General features: G+C 38.1%; 1 protein-coding gene across 1 annotated transcript; it reads right to left on the reverse strand.

Annotated features, from left to right (window-relative positions):
- Positions 1–889: 889 nt before the first annotated feature.
- On the reverse strand, positions 890–17,112 carry slc26a6l2 (solute carrier family 26 member 6, like 2). The gene is made up of 20 exons (XM_077213950.1): positions 16,719–17,112; positions 15,133–15,272; positions 14,487–14,597; positions 14,092–14,264; positions 13,636–13,800; positions 11,461–11,613; positions 11,285–11,367; positions 10,274–10,421; positions 10,012–10,125; positions 9,406–9,483; positions 8,741–8,836; positions 7,257–7,363; positions 7,103–7,172; positions 6,927–7,019; positions 6,778–6,849; positions 5,266–5,568; positions 2,840–2,894; positions 2,609–2,745; positions 2,234–2,532; positions 890–1,251 (listed from the first exon to the last, which is right to left on the reverse strand). Exons 1-19 carry the CDS (start codon positions 16,877–16,879, stop codon positions 2,506–2,508), a joined length of 2,286 nt encoding a protein of 761 aa, XP_077070065.1. The 5' UTR covers positions 16,880–17,112; the 3' UTR covers positions 890–1,251; positions 2,234–2,505.
- Positions 17,113–19,919: the final 2,807 nt, after the last annotated feature.

Here is a 19,919-nt window from a genome sequence, read left to right on the forward strand (position 1 = left end):
CACAACCTACAGGGGGAGGAGCTGAGGCGCTAGGATAGGAAGCGAGGATGCACAAATAAGAAATGAGAAGCACCCCTAGTGTTTACGCGGACCTCACATCCGTCATGTTTTGTAGTTTTTTTAACAGTTTTTACTCTTGTTTGTAGTTCCTCTTCCTCCAAAGCGCAATGGGTTGTGGGCAATATTAGTCTTCAGAGTGTGCACGGATCCACACTTCGAAAATCCAGATTAATATAATATATAATATATCCAGATTAAACTACTATAAAAACTATATTAGTTTTTATCATGCTGATTTAAGTTTAAGTGTTCGTTTTGTTTAAATAAGAGAAGAGGTGGAAAGTAACAAATTACATTTACTTGCGTTACACTTAAACTTACATAAATCATGTTGCATTATGAATATATGCGTTTTCAATTAAGCTAATTTGAATTAATCATGAATTCTGTAAGCCTTTTGAGAAATGATATCCTTTTCTGTCAGTTCCTCTGCCAAGACAGTTTACACATACAGGGCTGTAAACCTTTGAGTTCAGCTTGAGTGAGAAATTTGAAAAAACACACAACTTGCATCACTAATATACGTACTGTGATTGAAAAAAGTAAAACACAGATTTGATTCCGATCTCAATTAAACTTTATTTGGATTAAAAAAAAACTCTAATGGTGTAAAGATAAACTATACAGGGAACCCTGTCAGCTGTTACATTAATTTAATATTAAAGTTTAAAATTAACAGCTGATTTGTATACAATTATAAGGTTTTTAATAATAATAACATTATGATATATTTTATGATATTGTATGGTTTTTTATAATAACATTAAAATAATAGAATGATATAAGAGTAAAAATAAAATGAATATGTAATATGCCTATAGTGCACATATTTGGCAAAATGCTCTTATTTAGAGTAAATTTTTCTTGGTAACTAACAGTTTTGGTCTTTGAATTTCAGAGGTAAATGTAACGTTACGTGTACTTTGTATACAAGCTGTTTTACTGACCTCTTTCCGAGGTTGAAACACTGATTGAGCAATTACATGAGACATGATACACTTCAGTAAGCTAAGCTTTACTGTATCTTTCTACATACCTTCTGATGTTCATTCATGTTTATTTGGTGCTGTAACTAGTAGTAAAGAGGAAGAGATGATCTACAGCGATCTGTCACGCCACATTAAAGAGCGCCAAAACGGTATTTATTGTTTGAATTTCGGAACAAAATTGACAGAATTTGAAAGCTAATGCCTGGCTCACACTACAGGAGTTTTAGGCCGATTTCCGCCAGATTTCCGCCTCCCGAGAATCGGAGAAAATATCTTGTCGAGGACCTCGATCGATTCCGATGTTCGGCGCAGATTATCAGGTAATGTGAGGCGTTCACAGATCGAATCTTGCACCTCCCGATCTGCTCTCACACAAATCGGGCTCGCCCCGATCATATCAAACATGTTTATGTTATATTATAACAGAACATAAACCTGACAAAAGCTTGTTAGATCATTGTTATATAACAGTTAGTTACGATCCTGTAATCTCACCAAACGAGAGGCTTTCTGCTGATATTTCACCAGTATGGTCATTGCTCGTCTCTGCGTGTTATAGACAGTCTGTCACTCAGTCCAGTTACACAGTTAGGCCACTAGGTGGCGGCAAGAGACTGCCTTTGAGTGTGTCATACATTTCCGTTGAATTAACAAAGAAATTCGGATTCATTCTAATATATATGTAATGAAACAAGCTGTTAATTATTTTAACATTTAATTTTAACTTTGAGCTCCACTATATAAGGCTCAGCTGCCCATTCCGGCGCACGGGCAAGGCAACGCTGAAGCTGACACGTCACCTCATAGAGATGACGCCATTCATTAGAAATATCCTTAAATGTTGAAAGGATAATTTTTAAAAAAAATATTTCGCTTTCCTTGGTCACGGCATATTTTTCAAATATGACTTGATCTGAAGGACAGATATTTAGTTTACATCCACTTTTCCGCTTCCGATCTGTTGCGTGAGATCACGTGATCATGGTGGAATCATATCTGGCATGATAATCTTATTAACATTTTGTAGTGTGTGGTGCGCCATGATTTTCAAATCTTTTAGTGTGAGCATGTTTAAGATTTGAGGGAAGAAAATGTGCAAAGATTCTCCTTAAGTGTGTGGTGCAACCAGATTTCAAAATCGGTTAGGATTTTAAAACTCCTGTAGTGTGAGCCAGGCATAAGACTTTATTTCATATCAAAGTAACCCAATATTTCCTGTCTGTCTGCGTGTTGTCAGTGTCCTCTCTGCTCCGAGATGTTTTGTGTGGTGTGAATGCACTGAATGTGTGATAGTTTGCAGCCCTGCACACATATATCTCAAAATGACTAGATGTTTTCATTGTGGCATGTCAATATCCATTAACTTATATCATCCTTATGCCGGTCGTCATGGTAACACGGGGTCTTCACATAATGCACATCAGTCAAAGAAGGAGGACATACTGACATCTGCTGGTCAGAACCTCATAGCGCAGGGCCTTTCCTGTGAATGAGCAGCAGTTCACATGAATGTGACAGGAGACAGATTGATGAAACGCTCAGTGTGATCACAGGCTCACCAGAGCAAACTCAGAGCAGGACAGATCTCTCAGACACAGGCAGTGCAGCACAGCATCATGGATAGATGGGAAAAGTCGCCCTTTTGAGACGGACTCTGAGAAGAATCCTCCTCGCTCCAACTGCTGCACTACACACACTGCAGCAACAACATGGTGTTGACGGTTGAATAAAATGTTAAGCATATTCTAATAATGTTATTTATTTAGATTTCTGTATCAGATTTTACCCACCTTGACATCCAGCGATGTAAACAGTGACATCTACTTCAGCAAAGTCTCGAAATATCTAGAAGGAAGATTACCATGTCTTTCTTTCCAGCATGAATTTTTCTCTCTCTCATGTGATGTCACTACTATGGAAACTTGTTTCTGCCATGGAATAAAAAAGGTAATTGCTTTTTCTCCCTCAGAAAGGCAATATCTCACAATCTTTACTTTAACCCTTTCACGCATAGAGGTCACTACAGTGGACAGCTATTCAAAAAAGCATTTTCTTGCAGATGCATGGGTTTTGATGGCATAGTTGCACATCAGCTTCTACAGTGGACACTAGTGCATCATCCTATACACTGCCACCAAGTGGCAAGCCATGTATGTGGATTTATTTCTCCAAACAAAGATTGCCGACGACCAGTCATAAATACTAAGTCGCACCGGAATATCCATCCATTCCTTCTATCCTAGGAGACTCTTGCAGGTAAAAATGTTGTAACATCAAGTAACATCCAAGGAGACAACTCGTATATAACAAACATTGTTAATTTTTTAAGTAGGCTATTGATTTTAGATTAAGATTGTAATGCGTTACTCCCAGCACTGCTCATTTCAAATGAGATTGAAAACACCTGATCTCTAGTTTTTCTACAGTCTGAAATCATCATTAGATCGATGAGGATTTCAGTCTGAGGTTTTCTCAGAGAGGAGAGCTACGATAGAAAGGTGTCAATTTTTGAACATAATCAGAATTATCTGCTAATAAGGGTAAATCGACAAACTGCATGAGGCCCTGTTGGAGCATGAGCGTTTGCTACTGAGTTATAAATTCAGAAAAAAGTTGTATTACACAATTTTTTTTCTCTCAATTCTTTCTGAGAAGATAAGTCAGAATTGCGAGACATAAAATCGAATTTACTTTATTATTCCATAGTGGAAACAAGCTTCCATTCATTTATCTTTCCATCTCTCTTAATCCTGGCTCACACTACAGGAATTTTAGGCCGATTTATGCCCGATTTCCTCCTCCCGAGAATCGGAGAAAATATCTTGTTGAGGACCTCGATCGGTTCCGATGTTCGGCGCAGATTATCTGGTAATGTGAGGCGTTCACAGATCGAATCTTGCACCTCCCGATCTGCTCTCACACAAATCGGGCTCGCCCCGATCATATCAAACATGTTTGATATTTATCGGGATGATCAAGATTGTGATTACGTCAGTACTGTCACAATAGCCAATAAGAAACAAGTAGGGCTGTGGTGAAGGAATTTCCATTGAGGTAATTTTGAGTGACTCAACAGCGTGATATGCAGTATTATCTTAATTTATTTATGTATTGCTAAATAAATAAGTGTTACGCTGTTGTCAGCAGGCACGAGGACTAGTACATATTCAGTAATGAACCCGAAACTAAAAAAAGTGGAGTAGGCCTAAACAGAAGATGTCAAAATAAGGGTCCACATAATATAATAACAGAACATAAACCTGACAATAAGTTTGTTAGATCATTGTTATATAACAGTTAGTCCCGATCCTCGAATTTCACCTAACGAGAGGCTTTCTGCTGATATTTCACCAGTATCGTCATTGCTCGTCTCTGCGTGTTATAGACAGGCTGTCACTCAGTCCAGTTACACTGTTACGACACTAGGTGGCGACAAGGCACTGCCTTTGAGTGAGTCATTGTTCATTCAACGAAAATGTAAAAAAAATCGGATTCATTCTAGGATGTAATGAAACAAGCTGTTAATTATTTTAATATTTAATTTTAAAAAAATGAAAGCTCCACTTAATAAGACTCAGCTGAGCAGCAATCTGGCGCATGGGTAACGCTGAAGCTGATGCATCACTTCATGATAGAGATCAATGGCATTGATTTATTGTATTGACCAGAGCTGACGCCATTCATAGAAATATCCTTAAATGTTAAAAGGGTGATTTTTTTTTTTTTAAAGATTTTGCTTTTCTTGGTCAAGGCAACCTTTTCATGAATATGACTTGATATGAAGGACAGATATTTAGTTTACACCCACTTTTCTGCTTCCGATCTGTTGCGTGAGATCACATGATCATGGTGGAATCATATCAAGGCGCTTCCTCTGGCACGATAATCTTAATAACATTGTGTAGTGTGTGATGCGCTGCGATTTTCAAATCTTGTAGTGTGAGCATGTTTAAGATTTGAGGGAAGAAGATCTGCAAAGATTCTCCTTAAGTGTGTGCTGCAACCAGATTTCAATATCGGTTAGGATTTTAAAACTCCTGTAGTGTGAACCAGGCATTACTCTTATCTTCTGTAGAGCTGCTTTACAGCTGAAAATTTTATTTTTACAACATTAACACTGTTTTCGTCGTGTTTATCAATGTGACGCTGCTTTTGAAACAATCTTTATTGTAGGTATATATAGGCCTATAAATAAATGTGACTTGTTTTGACCTACGTTTTTCAGTGTTTTCAGGGTGACCGTGTCGATGAAGCTGACAGGAGTGAAGTCCAGGATGATGGAGTGTGTGTGTTCCTGCACATTGTCACAGCTGGAGGAGTGTGTCTGTGTGTTGTCCCGTTCCTCCTCCTCAGAGTCCTGCTCTTGCTGGAAGCCATGGTTCACGTTACCGTGGCTTACTGTCGCTATGCCGATGTCATTGGCGATGTGTTCATGTTCCGTTCTTTGGCGGTGCACAGATTCACTCACATTCTTCATGGAGACCAGAAATCTGTTCGCTAACTCTCTCAGAACTCCAGTCTATGAACAAGAAACATAACTGCTTAATAAACTGTTTCACATGCTTGCATCTTAAAGAACTAAAACTTTAAAAAGGTTTCTGTAAAGAGGTATGTAAGAGTGTGTGGGGACGTATGGCGTAGGATGAATGACGTAGGTGAAGTGTAAGCTTAGGTGAGAATTGATGAATGCGGAAGAACAGACAATAGAGCAAAACAAAACGCCGGTGACGATTAGTCTAAAACAAGATGTTTGAAAGAAAAATGGTGAAGGATTTCGATATAAGAGAAAGGAGCTACTTCTTACGTCATACGTCAGGTCAAAGGTCACCCTTCCGCCAGAACTCGACTCTCTTGATAACGCACGTACAGCGTCTGAAGCCAGTGGTTACTCAGTCACTCCTACAAGCCACCTTGGCGGGTTGAATTTTACATATAATATATAGATTTTTGTCAAAAGTGTTGTTGGTCAAAATGCCGGTCTCGGCGAGTATTAGTCAGTTATGTTTTACTGCGTCTGTGTGTCAGGTCTTAAAGTGACATCAGCCTAGTATACCTGCTGCCAAATTATGTTGATAATATTAAAAATATAATTTTTTCCCCCATGGTATCAATGTCAAAATTGTGGCCAGTGAAAATGCTGAGTGGCTAGTAAGTTTGGAAAACCACTAGTCACAGTGGCTGGTGAGCAAAAAAAGTTAATGTCAAGCCCTGTTCATAAAGTTTTAAATATGGATATATTTCTTACAAAAACCTATCGGTTCGTTTCAGAAGGCATTTATTAACCCACTGGATTACTTTTTTGATTTATGGATGTGATTTTTGGAGCGTCAAAATCTCGGGCTCTATTCAAATGCATTACAAAGCTGGGAAGAGCCAGGATATTATTTAATATAACTCTGATTGTGTTCGCTTAAAAGAAGAAAGTCATATACACCTAGGATAATGTTTAGGTGAACTATTTCTTTAAGTATACTTAATAAAAGTAACTTACTGTAATCTATACTTATTTTTTGTAAGGAGTTGTTGAAAAATGATTCACAAATATATATATATATATATATATATATATTTTTTTTTTTTTTTTTTTTTTTTTTTCAAACACACAAAGTTGTAGTGTAATAATGATGAATGTGTGTATGTGATTGTCTGTACGCTGTGGCATTTGGACAGAAACTCTCATGTTTTCATCTTTTCAGAAGAGTTCCTCATCACAGCATTCCTCTCTCACCTGTTTATCTTTTTCCTTCTGTTGTCTCTTTTTTTCCTTCCTCTTTTTCAGCTCTGGAACATTGATTCCGCTCTAGAAAGAAAGAAAGACAAGCTGAAAGCTGTTCATGTCTTTAGTCATGTGTGTAGTTCATCTGTTGTGTGAGGTACCTTCTCCAACAGGGCCTCTTTATAGAGTTCAGCATTTGCATAGTAGAGCATTGCAGAGGAACGGAAGATAGTGATACCTGGGATTGCTTTAGCCTGACCAGAAACACAAATATAGCTTATAGAAGTTCCATAAACAGTACACATAAATGAGCAGTTTGCCTGCAAGGAAGTCTCACCTCCTTATATGACTCTGTTTGCAAGTACAGTTCTGTGTCAGGCACCCTGCCAAGTAAAGAGTACCTCGGACTAGACAGAAAGACATTTGGATGGTTATGAAATAAATAGCCTTTATCTTTATAGACACACAAATACACTTTCACACTGGCTCACCGCTGAGTCCTGAAGATCACTGTGAGCAGTGTGAATATGACGGACGCTGCCAGACCCAGATCCAGATTCAGCAGAACAGTACAGAGAAACGTCCCCAGCCACACCAGCTAGAGGAACAGACAGAGAAGGGCTTTTCACACCAGCTAACCCTGGGTTATCTTGCCTCACATTTCACACTGCTCATAATGTACCCCTGATTAACAATTAATCATGGGTATTCATAAGCAGACATTTCATTGTACACTCTTAAACCCAAGGTTATTGTCCTTATTTGCATATTTGTGGAGTCAATGTCACTGATTGGACGAATGCAGCATGCAACCTATTTACATAAAGGTTCTAGCATTGCGCATCCTCGTATTATATAGGCCTATTGCATAGCCTACTATCAAGTTTATATTAAATGGTCTTTTCGACTATAAAGGTAAGAATGAAACGGTCTCTTCTTTACTCCAAGTGTCACATTTTGTGTCACCATTTGACATTTTTACCCTCAAAACATTGAAAAATAGCCTACTGTTTATATAACACACTGTGTTTTGGTGACTGTCCAATTTGAATATGAGGCATGTAATTGGTTGTCCATTGCTAAGCATCTAGTCGAAACAATCTTAACACCTCATCGTTTCACACTACACAATTGGTACCGCGGTTAAAGGTGCAGTGTGTGATTTTTAGCGGCATCTAGTGGTGAGGTTACAAATTGCAATCAACAAAAGTTACGGTGTCCGCCAGGAAAATATGTCATCCTCTGAGACAGCAGAGAGTAGCAGTTCAGCAATGAGGTTTCTTTACAAGGATAAATTAAGAAATTATGTTTACTTAATTATTCAGTAAAACTATATCTTATTGTGAATATCATTGTTACTTGTTCATCATTGTGTCAGTGTTTTATTCGCTGAACTAAGCTTGCTTCCTTGCACGAAGAGCAACATTGTAATGAAATTCGTTTGTCCGTTTAGGGCTACTGTAGAAACATGTCGGTGCATTTCAATGTAAGGGAACCCACGGTGTGTGTAGACAGAAACTGCTCATTCTAAGGTAATAAAAATATAACTGTTCATTAAGTAAGGTCTTTATACAACACTGAAAACTTATTTTTCAAGGTAGTGACAAAACGCGCTCTGTAACGCGGTGTGTTCGCTGTCGGCTACGGTAGAGACATGACGACACAATATGTCGACCTCCATAGAAGGGGGAGCCGCGGTTATGGAGATATAAATGTTTCATTCTAAGGTAATAAAAACATAACGGTTCATTATACAAGATCTTTATACACCACTGAAAACATAGTTATGGATCTTATATTGCATTTCTGTCAATAGATCCTCCGAAATATTACACATTGCACCTTTAAAAGCAGTGTTTAGAACGACGATAACCCAGGGTTAAGCGCAGTGTGAAAAGTCCTAGAGATGGTCGGGACACAGTATCATACACAGGAGACAGACATAATTTATTAGTCTTTAATGATCAGATCTCACCAGATCTACTCTGTTGCTCTTCCATAGAGCAGGAATATCTTGACACTGCATGAACATTCCCTTCAGATTCACAAACACGATGGTGGAAAGCACAGCCTGATGACAGACACACAAACAACAACTTAAACATTGCTCTGATGTCCAAATGGAGGATTAGGAGTGAATTCCTTAATTCGAAATGAAGGAATACATTTTTAATGTACTAATCTGAAAAAAGAAGCCTAAATCAATCAATAAATAGGCTATTTAAAATTATGTAAACATTTAATTAAATATATCAATAAAATAATAAATAAATAATTTCTAAACACAGCTTTCATTGGCTCCAGAAGTATTTTTTAATTGGCATTTATTCTAATAATTTAGCAAAAACTGAGATTAATCACACCTTTACAAACTGTCATTTTGACAAACCATTTCATATGGAATTTATTAAATAAACAGTAGAAGGAACAAAATTGGTAAATGATGTAGGCTGACTACAATAAAACATACTGATTTGTTTTAATTTTTTAAAAAAAACTTTAATTTTTTAGTTAACAACAATAACACTGGACACAAGAGCCACCAATGAATGCCAATGTTTGGAGAGAGGTCCTGAATTACAGAGTTTTATTAATTACAAGTATTTTAATCACATAATGTAATTTGAGTGCATGACTTACTGCGGGCAGCTCCTCAAAAAGTGAACCGAGCTTTAAAACTGTAATGAGCACAATAACAGCAGATATCACTCCAGCCACCTACATGACACAAAAGTATATTTCTAGTTGAGCATAACAGACAGCATATGTTTTATATATTTATAGTGCATGTGCAAAAGTTTGGGGTCGGTATGATTATGAAATGTTTTTGAAAGAAGTCTCATATGCTCACCAATGCTGCATTTATTTGATCAAAAATACAGTAAAAACAGAATTATTTTTAAATATAAGAGCGGTTTTCTATTGTAATGTATTTTAAAATGTAATTTATTCCATTGATCAAAGCTGAATTTTTCTAACATCATTACTCCAGTCTTCAGTGTCACATGATCCTTCAAAAATCATTCTTATATGATGATTTGATGCTCAAGAAACATTTATTATTATTATCAATTTTGAAAACAGTGCTGCTTCATATTTCTGTGGAAACCAAAATAAATAAAAAAAATCAGCTCAAAAGAACTGCTAAGTTTTTTTTCTAACATTTTAACTGTCTTTACTGTCACTTTTGGGTCACTTTTTCTTCTTTTGAGCGGTACTGTATGTTTTTCTCAAGTGGAATATCACCTGTGTTTTCCCCCCTGTGCTCTCCTGGACAAGACTGCGAGATAGTGAGGAAGTGACAGAGTAGCACTGGAAGAAGCCACCAATGACATTACTGAACCCCAACGCCACCAACTCCTGCAGAGGGACAATGAGAGACTCTCACCTCTGCTCAATGTGCTTACATTTTTAGAGCATGATATGTCTATGTGAACAAGCGTACTAAAGACATATGTGCCACATGGGTTGGTTGGCCCGTGTGGGTTTTGGGTGAAATATGTTGTACCTGATTGCTGTCTACTTTATATCCATATTTGAGAGCAAAAGTCTTGCCCAGAGAAATGCTGATGGCGTATCCCACCACAGCCACGGCAAACGCGTCTCCTACCACTGATGAGAAGAAACCCACCTCTGGGACTCGGGGGGGCACCAGCCTGTGGAGAGGTCAGAGGTTACAGATCACTAACACAGCTTTGGCTTTTAGGTGCATGGGGCAAAGGTCATTTCTCCCAACCGACCTTTGTGTGTGTCTTTGTGTGTGTCTTAACCCTGTAAAGCCTGACGTGTGAAATAATGTGTAATAATAATAGTCAGAAAAAACGATAAAAAATTGGAACAGTTTATTTAACCTTTATACAATATATTAAAATATTTGCATGTTTTTATGGCTCATGATACAGGAAAATATTAAGCTCATTCTTTTTCAGAGGCCAAAACTGAGCAAAAATTTGCAATTTGAGGCAGTTACTGATATATGGCCAAAAATGTAGATGAAATTCTGATAGCTAGTAATGCAAATCAATTAGATCTTTATAATAATATAGCAGATACTTACATAAAATGCATACAAATATAATGTATCACTCTATATCTCCCATAATGTCTTAAGATGATATTTAAATGCTTAGTTTTATGACCAAAGTTTTGTAGTTTTTATAGTGGGGGCAAAAAATATAATGCTATGCAATAAAATGTAGATCGAGAGATGAACTAATAAACGTTCCTCAAAACCCTGATGGATCATATTTGCTACTCACATTTGAAGGAAGTCAAAGGTCCAGTAAATCTCACACGTGAGGGTGTAAGTGATGGAATTTCACGAGGCTTGGGATTAGTGCTTTTCTGTAGACTGTTTTGATGGGTTTAACAAAGTCAGTCAACAGAGATTATAAGACCAAGAAGTGAGTCACCAAGAATACTTTCTAACCTTCTGCGTTTCAAAAGAAACCGCTTAATTTTCAGTACCCACTCAAAATCTATCCCTATGTACTGTATGTGATGTGAAGCACACACTTACCCACTGGGAATTCTTCCCACCACATCGACACCATTAACAGCTTTTAGATCAGTATAATGAGAAACAAGAGTCCCAGCAATAATCTGGAAAGATACACCCAAAGTAGTTTACTGAGCATCTGACGTTTTGAATACTACTGGAGTTTACGGAAAAATCATGGCACACCATGTACTCACCAGTATGAGCTCTATGGGAACAGGGAGGAGTAATTTGTGACGGTAGCAGGAGTTGATCTCTTTTACAATTACCAGAGCTGCGAGAGCCACCAGACTGATCACCAGAGTGGGAATATGAGTCTGCGGTGTTAAACTGCCCAGCTCCACCAGAGTCTGAAGAGAAAGAGAGAGAGAAATGAATGTACTTACTATACTAATAACAGTAAGTTATGCATAATTACAAGTAACTAAACCTAAGCTAAACCCTAAGTACATGTAGTTAATTAATATTACTCACTACTTATTTAAGTACAATGTAACTACGTCACCTTAAAATAAATGTGTATTTTTAAAATGTCTGTAATTTTAATTTATAGGGGAGACATTCATTATTCTACTTGTGCACCATTGTGTAAAACAATGAGGTCTATAACAGTGGTGTAACTTTGTTTTAAAAAGTGGTCTGGACATGTGTGTGTGTGTGTATGTGTCTGTTACGAAGCGGTTGAAGCAAGGAGGAAGCAGGATCCAAGTGCAGCACACTTTATTAGATAAACTCAAAACTAGACAAGGACTCAGACTAGGAAACGTAAATCGGATATCGGATAGGATGCTAATACGATGCAAAATCAGATATATGGGTACAATAGCATTACGATGTCCAGTTAAATGGGAGATTGGGTTTAATTGGTCATTTAATGAGATCTAATATTGCAGAGAATTGTCGTGGAATAAATACATAGATCCGACAATCATATGTGTGTACTTTAATGGTCCTGTGGCAGAACTTTTGCCGAGCATGTCAGAGGTTCTGGGTTCTAATCCGGACTCGTATAGTTGTTGTTTTTTCCTCATCAAAACCGAATATTCCATTGGTTGTATTATATCAAGCAGGGACAAATTGTGTGCATTTTGTTTTGTGCAATCCGTTAAACGGAACGGATTGAAGCGCGCGTCCGTGTGAAGACTGTGCGTGAGCCACGAGATAACGCTGTAACCGTGCCACCGATCGCAGTGGCAACGACCACTTTGATCACTTGATTTCAAAAACAACACATTTCAGCGCTAGATCGCCTCTTATTTAACAAACGAATTAAATGATTGCTTTGCTAACTGGAGATGTTTTATTTATTTGTATTGGTACATCTGTGCCTCGAGATGTTTTAAAAAGTGGTGGGGACAATATCGACCCTGGCAAAAAGTGGTGGGGACATGTCCCACCCGCAAATTACGCCTATGGTCTTTAATATGGATTATCTGAGTGCATATTAGTGCAGTGACTTTTCAAATTAGCTAGCATGCTATTGCTAGCCTGTCTGAAATGACGAGCCCGTTCTCATCCTTTGGCGGCATATGTGACGCCATATGACAAAACGGCGAAATACTACGCACATGGCACCCTTTAGCGTGAATATAACACGCGAACCCAAGGCGTCATAAAGTTGACTGGCATCCTTTAGCGTGAATATGAGACGCAGACCCTACCCCACACCTAAACCTACCCATCACAGTACGTGTTATATTGACGATAAAGGGTGCCATGTGCCTAGTATTTCGCCGTTTTGTCATATGGCGTCACATATGACGCCAAAGGATGAGAATGGTTGTTTAAATGACATACCATACCTTTAAACTCATTAATTAAAACATTATGTTTAAAATATTGAGATGCTATGTTATTAGTATTGACTATGTTAATAGACTATTGGCTCTTTTATTTAGAAGGCTGGACTTATTCCACCATATTGTGTGTTCCACTTTCTCCAATTAAGCAACATAATGTGTCGGCCCTAATCCGGCCCACATCTGGTACGTGTGGGATCCACGTGGTACCAGATGGGCCAGATCTGGGCCAACACTATGTTGCTGTCTGGGATATAATTAATAATATGTTATTCCCGCATTCAGTTACTTACTGCTGGTCAGTAAACTCTACAACGGAGAATTCAATATCTTATTTGAATAAACTGATACTCAGGAGAATACAGGAATGATAGCCTGACTCGGCTACTAACCAAAACAAGAACATTACATACAGTTATAAATGTTCATTTACATAATGTAAATGAAAAACTTTTATTATCTATTACATTTATTTTATTTAAATAAGTGAATAGTCAGCATTAACGCATGCTATTTTTTTTAACGCATGCTATATTTACGTAATTAGTTTCCAAGATATACTGAAATACTCACATGAAGCAGCTGCAGGGGTCCAGTGAATCGTCTGGGCGAAACTCCTAACATGTATTTGAGTTGAGAGATGATGACGTGAGTGGCCGCGCCTGTCGTGTAGCCCCGCACTAACGGCTCGGAGAGATACGTCACTACAAACCCGAACCGAACCAGACCCAATAAAACCTACAGAAAAAGACACAACAAGAAATTAACAAAAACACTTTTGAAAAATAATTGAAATTACATAGAGGAACTGCATTGGTTTCAAAATCTATTGTTTTGTTTTTTCTACATAAATCGCTGGTTTGTTTGTTCATTCTTTTATTTTCTTATTTATTTATTTGATTGTTTTTCACATTCCTTCATGCGTTTTCCCCCACACATTTATTCATTGCTTGGTTACTTTGCTCACTCTCTCATTCTTTTGTATTTTCATGTTTGTTTTCATATTCTTGTTTCATTTGCAAGACTCACTTGAAAGATTCCGCATAGTAACGTTGTTGCTGCGGCTACTTTCACCCGTTGCACGTCTCGCGCCTCCGTATCCATGACGACTGATCCATTTGTCCCATTGGTCAGAAACTGATACTCAGGAGCCAATCGCTCTGAGACGCTCCCGATCATTATGCTAATCACCGCAAAGGTTCCTAAAATGCATTGAAAGCGCGCAAATTGGGTGTTTTTACTGAATCCCACTGTCAGAAATTATTATTGTAGCCTAATGTAGGCTATGTATATATCATCCAGTATGTATGAGAATTATGCGTGTTATTGCTGGTAAAAGTATTACAGTAGATGTTTTAAATGTATTTTGTATCAAATACAAAATCCCATTACACATTTAGCTACATTCTTTCTCTTCCCCTCACCTATGGAGACGTGTTTAGAGGTGCCAAAGATGAAGTACACCAGTACAGGATAGAAGGAGGTGTAGAGACCAAACACAGGTGGGACAGAAGCCAAAAGAGCGTATGCCATACCTGAGTATCAATCAACACACAGACAAGCTTATAGTGGATATAAAAAGTCATTGCAATTTACCAGACTAGAGTGTTTTTGCAAAGAAAAGTGGGAAAATATTCCCATGTCAAGATGTCCAAAGTGTGTGTGCTGTATGCAGTGAGTTATTCCAGGAATATACTGTATATATTTTTTTCCTCTTAAAATGTGTCACTGGTTTTCAGTGGCAATAAAGGTTGCAATTTTTTTCATTAAACGTGCAAAAGTTCTCACATGATTTATCTTTGCTTCATGTTTTACATGTTTTCAGCTGTTTTAACAGGGGTGTGTATACTTTTTATACCCACTCTATAATGTATCTCTTTAGAGACTTCCTGTTCAGTTCTGCTGTTATATTTTAATTAAAACATTATTTATCACGATTTTCAACCATTTTTCTTGGGGACATCCCAGCAATGTGGTTTTGTCAGCGTTTTTTTTTTTTTTATTCTTCAAAGAACATTTTGAGAATTTTTATCTAATGTTTTGCTTTGTAACTTGAACTTGTAAACTGACCCTGAGGCAGATGCATGATTCCCACACTGACACCTGAAACCAGGTCACCAAGTCCATTCTCCTGAAAGGAATACCGGGGGATCCAGGACAAAACTGGTATCCATGTTACAATCCAAATCTTCCACTGTCCTACAGAGCACCTTGCAGACAGTAAAAAGAATAACAGTTTTATAGAATGTGTTCATGGAAAATAGTTTAACTCTAAATCTTCTTTGGCATTATTAACTAACAGCAACAATATCCAATGCATTAATGATTTCATTAAAGACAGACAGATAGACAGACAGATAGATAGATAGATAGATAGATAGATAGATAGATAGATAGATAGATAGATAGATAGATAGATAGATAGATAGATAGATAGATAGATAGATAGATAGATAGATAGATAGATTGATTGATCGATTAATTTACATTTTTAAAACAAAGTGATTGATTGATTGATGATAAAAATTCAAATTCAATTTTAAGTGCAAATGTACCAGGTCACATATCGGTCATAAATAGGGTTGGGTATCGAGAACCGGTTCCATTTTAGAACCGGTTCCAAAAACCGGACATTCGATAAGATGCGCACATGTCAATTCTTTTTATTGATTGTGTGCATTTTAACATGAGTTAAAACCATTCAAGTGCAAGAAGACCCACACACTGTTTTCTGTGATGTGCACACATTCAAAACATGCTCACATGCAGAAAAAGTGATTTGAATGTGATTTTAAACCAATCAAGCGCAAGAAGACCCGCACACTGTTTCCTGTACTGCGTACACATCCAAACTGTGCGCACAGAAAGCCACATCGCACGAAACTGATAGTTCTCTTCCACGTTTTTTGCATTTGAACTACACACAAAAATGTCAAATGTCCTCGTAAAAACACAACCGATTACTATATCTCAAGTGTACGTAAATAGTTGACAAAGAAAACGCATGTTTAACAGTATATGGCTTTTAAAGTGACAGCGGGCTAATATTCCTGCGGCCATCTCTACAATCACATCAAACAATAAAAGACAAAGAGAAAATTCCCTCGCTGTTTTTGACTGAATAACTTTCTATATTTGTGATTTGTATTTTATTTATAAAGTGCAGTGTTATTTCACATTAGATTACAGTTTCTGTATACCTGAATGCCTGAAAATCTTATAACACTGTTTATTTCAATCATATCTTTGTTCAGTTGCATCTATTTGTGCAATTGCTAATTTGTTTATTATTATTATTTTTTTATTACTAGTGTTTACTTGTCTTTAATAATGCTTGAATTTTATATTAGTTAGGCTAGTTGTTTTTTAAACCATAGGCAAAAGTTTCTTGTGTAAGTGTTCTTAAGCTTGTTGATTTTTGTTCATGGTATTCAGCTACAATGAAATGTTTTGCAATAAACACATTTAGAATAAATGTGAATGATATCCAAGTGTTTTTTTTTTAACAAATTGGAAAAAATAGGAGTAGATAAGAATCATAATCGATAAGCAGAATCAGAATTGATAATTTTTTTAAATGATATCCAACCCAAGTCATAAAGGGGGCTGCATCATTTTTCTTGCATAACAACACACTTTGTGTCTTTGAATCTTACCTCATAGAGTCACAGATCTTCTGCTTTATAGAGGGCCTGTGGATTTCAGTCTGCCGTTTAGCTAATTCCTCTAGTTTGAGTTCATCCAGGATGATCCTCTCCACGCAGAATTTTGCTCCAGCATGTTCGGAGACACCTATGCCTGTCCTATTCATGTTCATTGTATGATCCTTTTTGCCTAGGTTTGGGGGTTTCGGCAACTCAAACCCCTAAAACCCCTCCCAGGGGGTAAAGTATAAATTGAGGTGTTTTTTCTGTGACGATTCTTCTTTTCACTGAGAATAATGAGTCCATTTATAGGTTTCCATGGAGAGATGACAGACAGATAAAGGAATAATCTATAGGAGCAGCCAAAGGACTCCTATAGCGCGGGATTTCAGTGTGCAGGTACCAGCAGTATGTTCAAACCAGAAATGTCCATATGGGAAAAGTTCTCGGGTCATTATCAGAGTCTTCAAAGATCCATCCCACACCACACCCACAACAATAAACATGAGTGTGCCAACTGCCAAATATTTTACACATCTGTTAATGAACTTGTGACACTTCACTAACTCACAAACACACAGACAAAAAGAGTGTTTTTAAAAGAGTTATCTGGACACTGTGCTTGACCAGAAATGAGGTTAAAAATAATGACAGTTTCAGTCCTTGTTTAAAAAATATATAAACAGGCAACACCTTATTTTTCAGTGAGCACTAAAAGCTGTCCCTTCAGCTATAACAAAAGCCTAACCAGGTTTTGCTCACTGTCCAATTGTTATATTTTTTGTCAGTTTACTTTTAGTAGTTTTATCTGCCAAGATGACTTCCCCAAGTGAGCAAGATGAGTTAGAATAGTATATTTAGTTTGTGAATGAAATGAATGATAGTACCAGAGAGATTGGTCGTTTAGCATGTGATTCAATCGCATTCAGCAGAAAGCGGATGCAAATATTGTTTATATATTCATATTTAACATACAGAACATAACTTAACGTCTAATATAATCCCATATTTATGAATGTGTAAATGTCTGACCAAACAATCAAAATCTTAACTATGCAAGAAAACCTTGTGCTTTGGTAATCTGAACCACTTACGTTCGTTGGCTTAAGACATAGCACGAAATACACTCTTTTTCGCCACCTGCTGGTGTATTTATGTAATACGAAGAAATTGTCACTGAACGAATCAGAACGAATAATTTTGGTGAACGAACTGAAAATGAACATATCTCTGGAAAAAATCAAAACTTCCACCACTAATATGTAGCAACGACTTAAGATATGCAAAGACGGTGCACTCGTATTACTATGAATGGGAGAAAGTGCAATGCACAATATGGCGGAATATGTCCCGCCTTATAATAAAAGAGCCAATCGCCTATTGGTAAAGTCACTGCAGCTGCCGTTAGAATATCTGGTTGCTATAGAAACAATGTTCTAAGACATCCGCTTATGACTGCACATGTGCATTGCCTGAGAGGCGTTTCAAAGATGGATGCAGAGTGAAATGACTTGCCTTAAAGGGACTTTGTAAGTTCTGTATGGAACAGAGCCACCAGACACTGGATGCGCTCATTGCGAATCATTCTTGGTAAGAAACTCTGTTCTTGCTTGATTCTCTCTTCAGGGTTGAAAGTTGAGTATCTGCACCTTGCGGTTTGGGTCCCGCAGCTGCCGAGGTGGCAGAGCGGGACCAATCATAGGAATTGTTGGCAGACCGTGGGAAGGAGTCTGCCAGGAGTTTTTCCCTTCTTGGGCTTCTCCTGCTAGCTCTCTTGCTCTCATGTCAGTTCAGTAAACTGCTCTCTCTCCCTGTTGCTGCATCCTCTTTGGAGGCTCCTGCCTTGGTAATGGCAGTAGAGCAAGCTCGGTGAGGGAGCTCCCCTCTCGCTTGACTCTTTTCTTGTGGGATGAGAGTCAAGTGTTTGCTCCTCTCAGTTAAGATCCTTCGATCGTGGTGTTGCAGGTTGGTAGAGTAGAGGCGGGTGTTATCAAATGAGTCCGCCTCCTTGCGGCTTGTGGCAAGGCAAATGTGGCCATTGGGTCTCTGCACATCATGGGATCTGCCCAATCTGCCCAATCCCCTCTCAGCAGTGCTGCCCGAGGGTGGTGTATCAGCTTACGCTGATGTTGCTTTTGTCTTCATGGACCTGTGGGAGTTTTCCTACTGAAGATATCTTCAGCTTTTAGGCTTGAAAAGAGTGTGGACACAGTTAACGTCTGCGCGCTTCTCTAGGAGAACCCAGCTTAATGCTTACATCCTGCTTTTGGCGGGGCTTAAGCACAAAGTATGGACAAATTTTAAGAGCGTGAAGTTGCAGTGAGATTATGCGATCCACTATCTTATCTTATGCTGTTGTTCAGCATTTTCCTCTGGGGCTTAAGTCCAGAGGATGGACTGATGTTAATTGAGAGTGTGAGGTCGCGGTGAGATGAGGTGATCCGCTTTCTTATCTGGTCCAGAGCAGTGCTGTTGTTTAGCATGCTCATCTGATGTAAGGCTTCTGAGGGACGCTGAAGGTGTTAGTCGCGGTGAAAAGATCACTTTTATAAGGTGCCCTCCCTCCAGTATATCTAGGGGTTAGGCAGAATGTGGCCTCGAGGAAGAGGAGGTTTGATGGATTAAAAAGCTATGGTTTACAGCACTTCCATCAGTTCCCTCTTCATCATATTCAGCAGAGAGCTGTTAGTGTAAAAACATTGTCTCAATGTTGGCATTTTTCCCAAAAGTTCTCAAGGAATGGGCAGATTAATATACTGTAGAAGACTTTTGTAAAAGTCCCACTTATTATCTGTATCCCTGTCCAGAGTAGGAGGTGATAGTGCACGCTTCCTTGGTGAACTTGCAGTGATAACAGCGTCTGTAGGGTTGAGATTTACCCTCCCCAGTCCAGTGTCTGGGATTAAAGCATGGTTGTGCTCACTGACGGATATTCTTATGAGTCCAGATAGGTGAAACTGAATGTGGTCTCTGTTCACTCTTTCATAGGCTCACCTCTCAAGGCTTGGTTAGTATACTCATGGTTTAGAGCTGAACAGACGCTAGATGAGGTGGACTAAGCCACACGAAATGGTCCACTCTCTCATCTGTCACCCTCCCCAATCTATCAGAGGACCTATTATGCCCCTTTTTACAAGATGTAATATAAGTCTCAGGTGTCCCCAGAATGTTTCTGTGAGGTTTCAGCTCAAAATACCCAAGAGATAATGTATT

The sequence above is a fragment of the Siphateles boraxobius genome, unplaced genomic scaffold (genome assembly GCF_051911475.1).
Source record: "Siphateles boraxobius isolate OS27281-9 unplaced genomic scaffold, OSU_SipBor_1 68, whole genome shotgun sequence".
Classification (NCBI taxonomy): Eukaryota; Metazoa; Chordata; class Actinopteri; order Cypriniformes; family Leuciscidae; genus Siphateles; species Siphateles boraxobius.

Excerpts from the sequence above, each read along its gene's own strand:
- slc26a6l2 (XM_077213950.1), bottom strand. The coding sequence starts at position 16,879 with ATGAACATGAATAGGACAGGCATAGGTGTCTCCGAACATGCTGGAGCA. Across the intron at positions 14,265-14,486 it reads CTCTAAACACGTCTCCATAG|GAACCTTTGCGGTGATTAGC; the intron begins GTGAGGGGAAGA and ends AATGCATTTTAG. Across the intron at positions 10,126-10,273 it reads ATAAAGTAGACAGCAATCAG|GAGTTGGTGGCGTTGGGGTT; the intron begins GTACAACATATT and ends GTCCCTCTGCAG.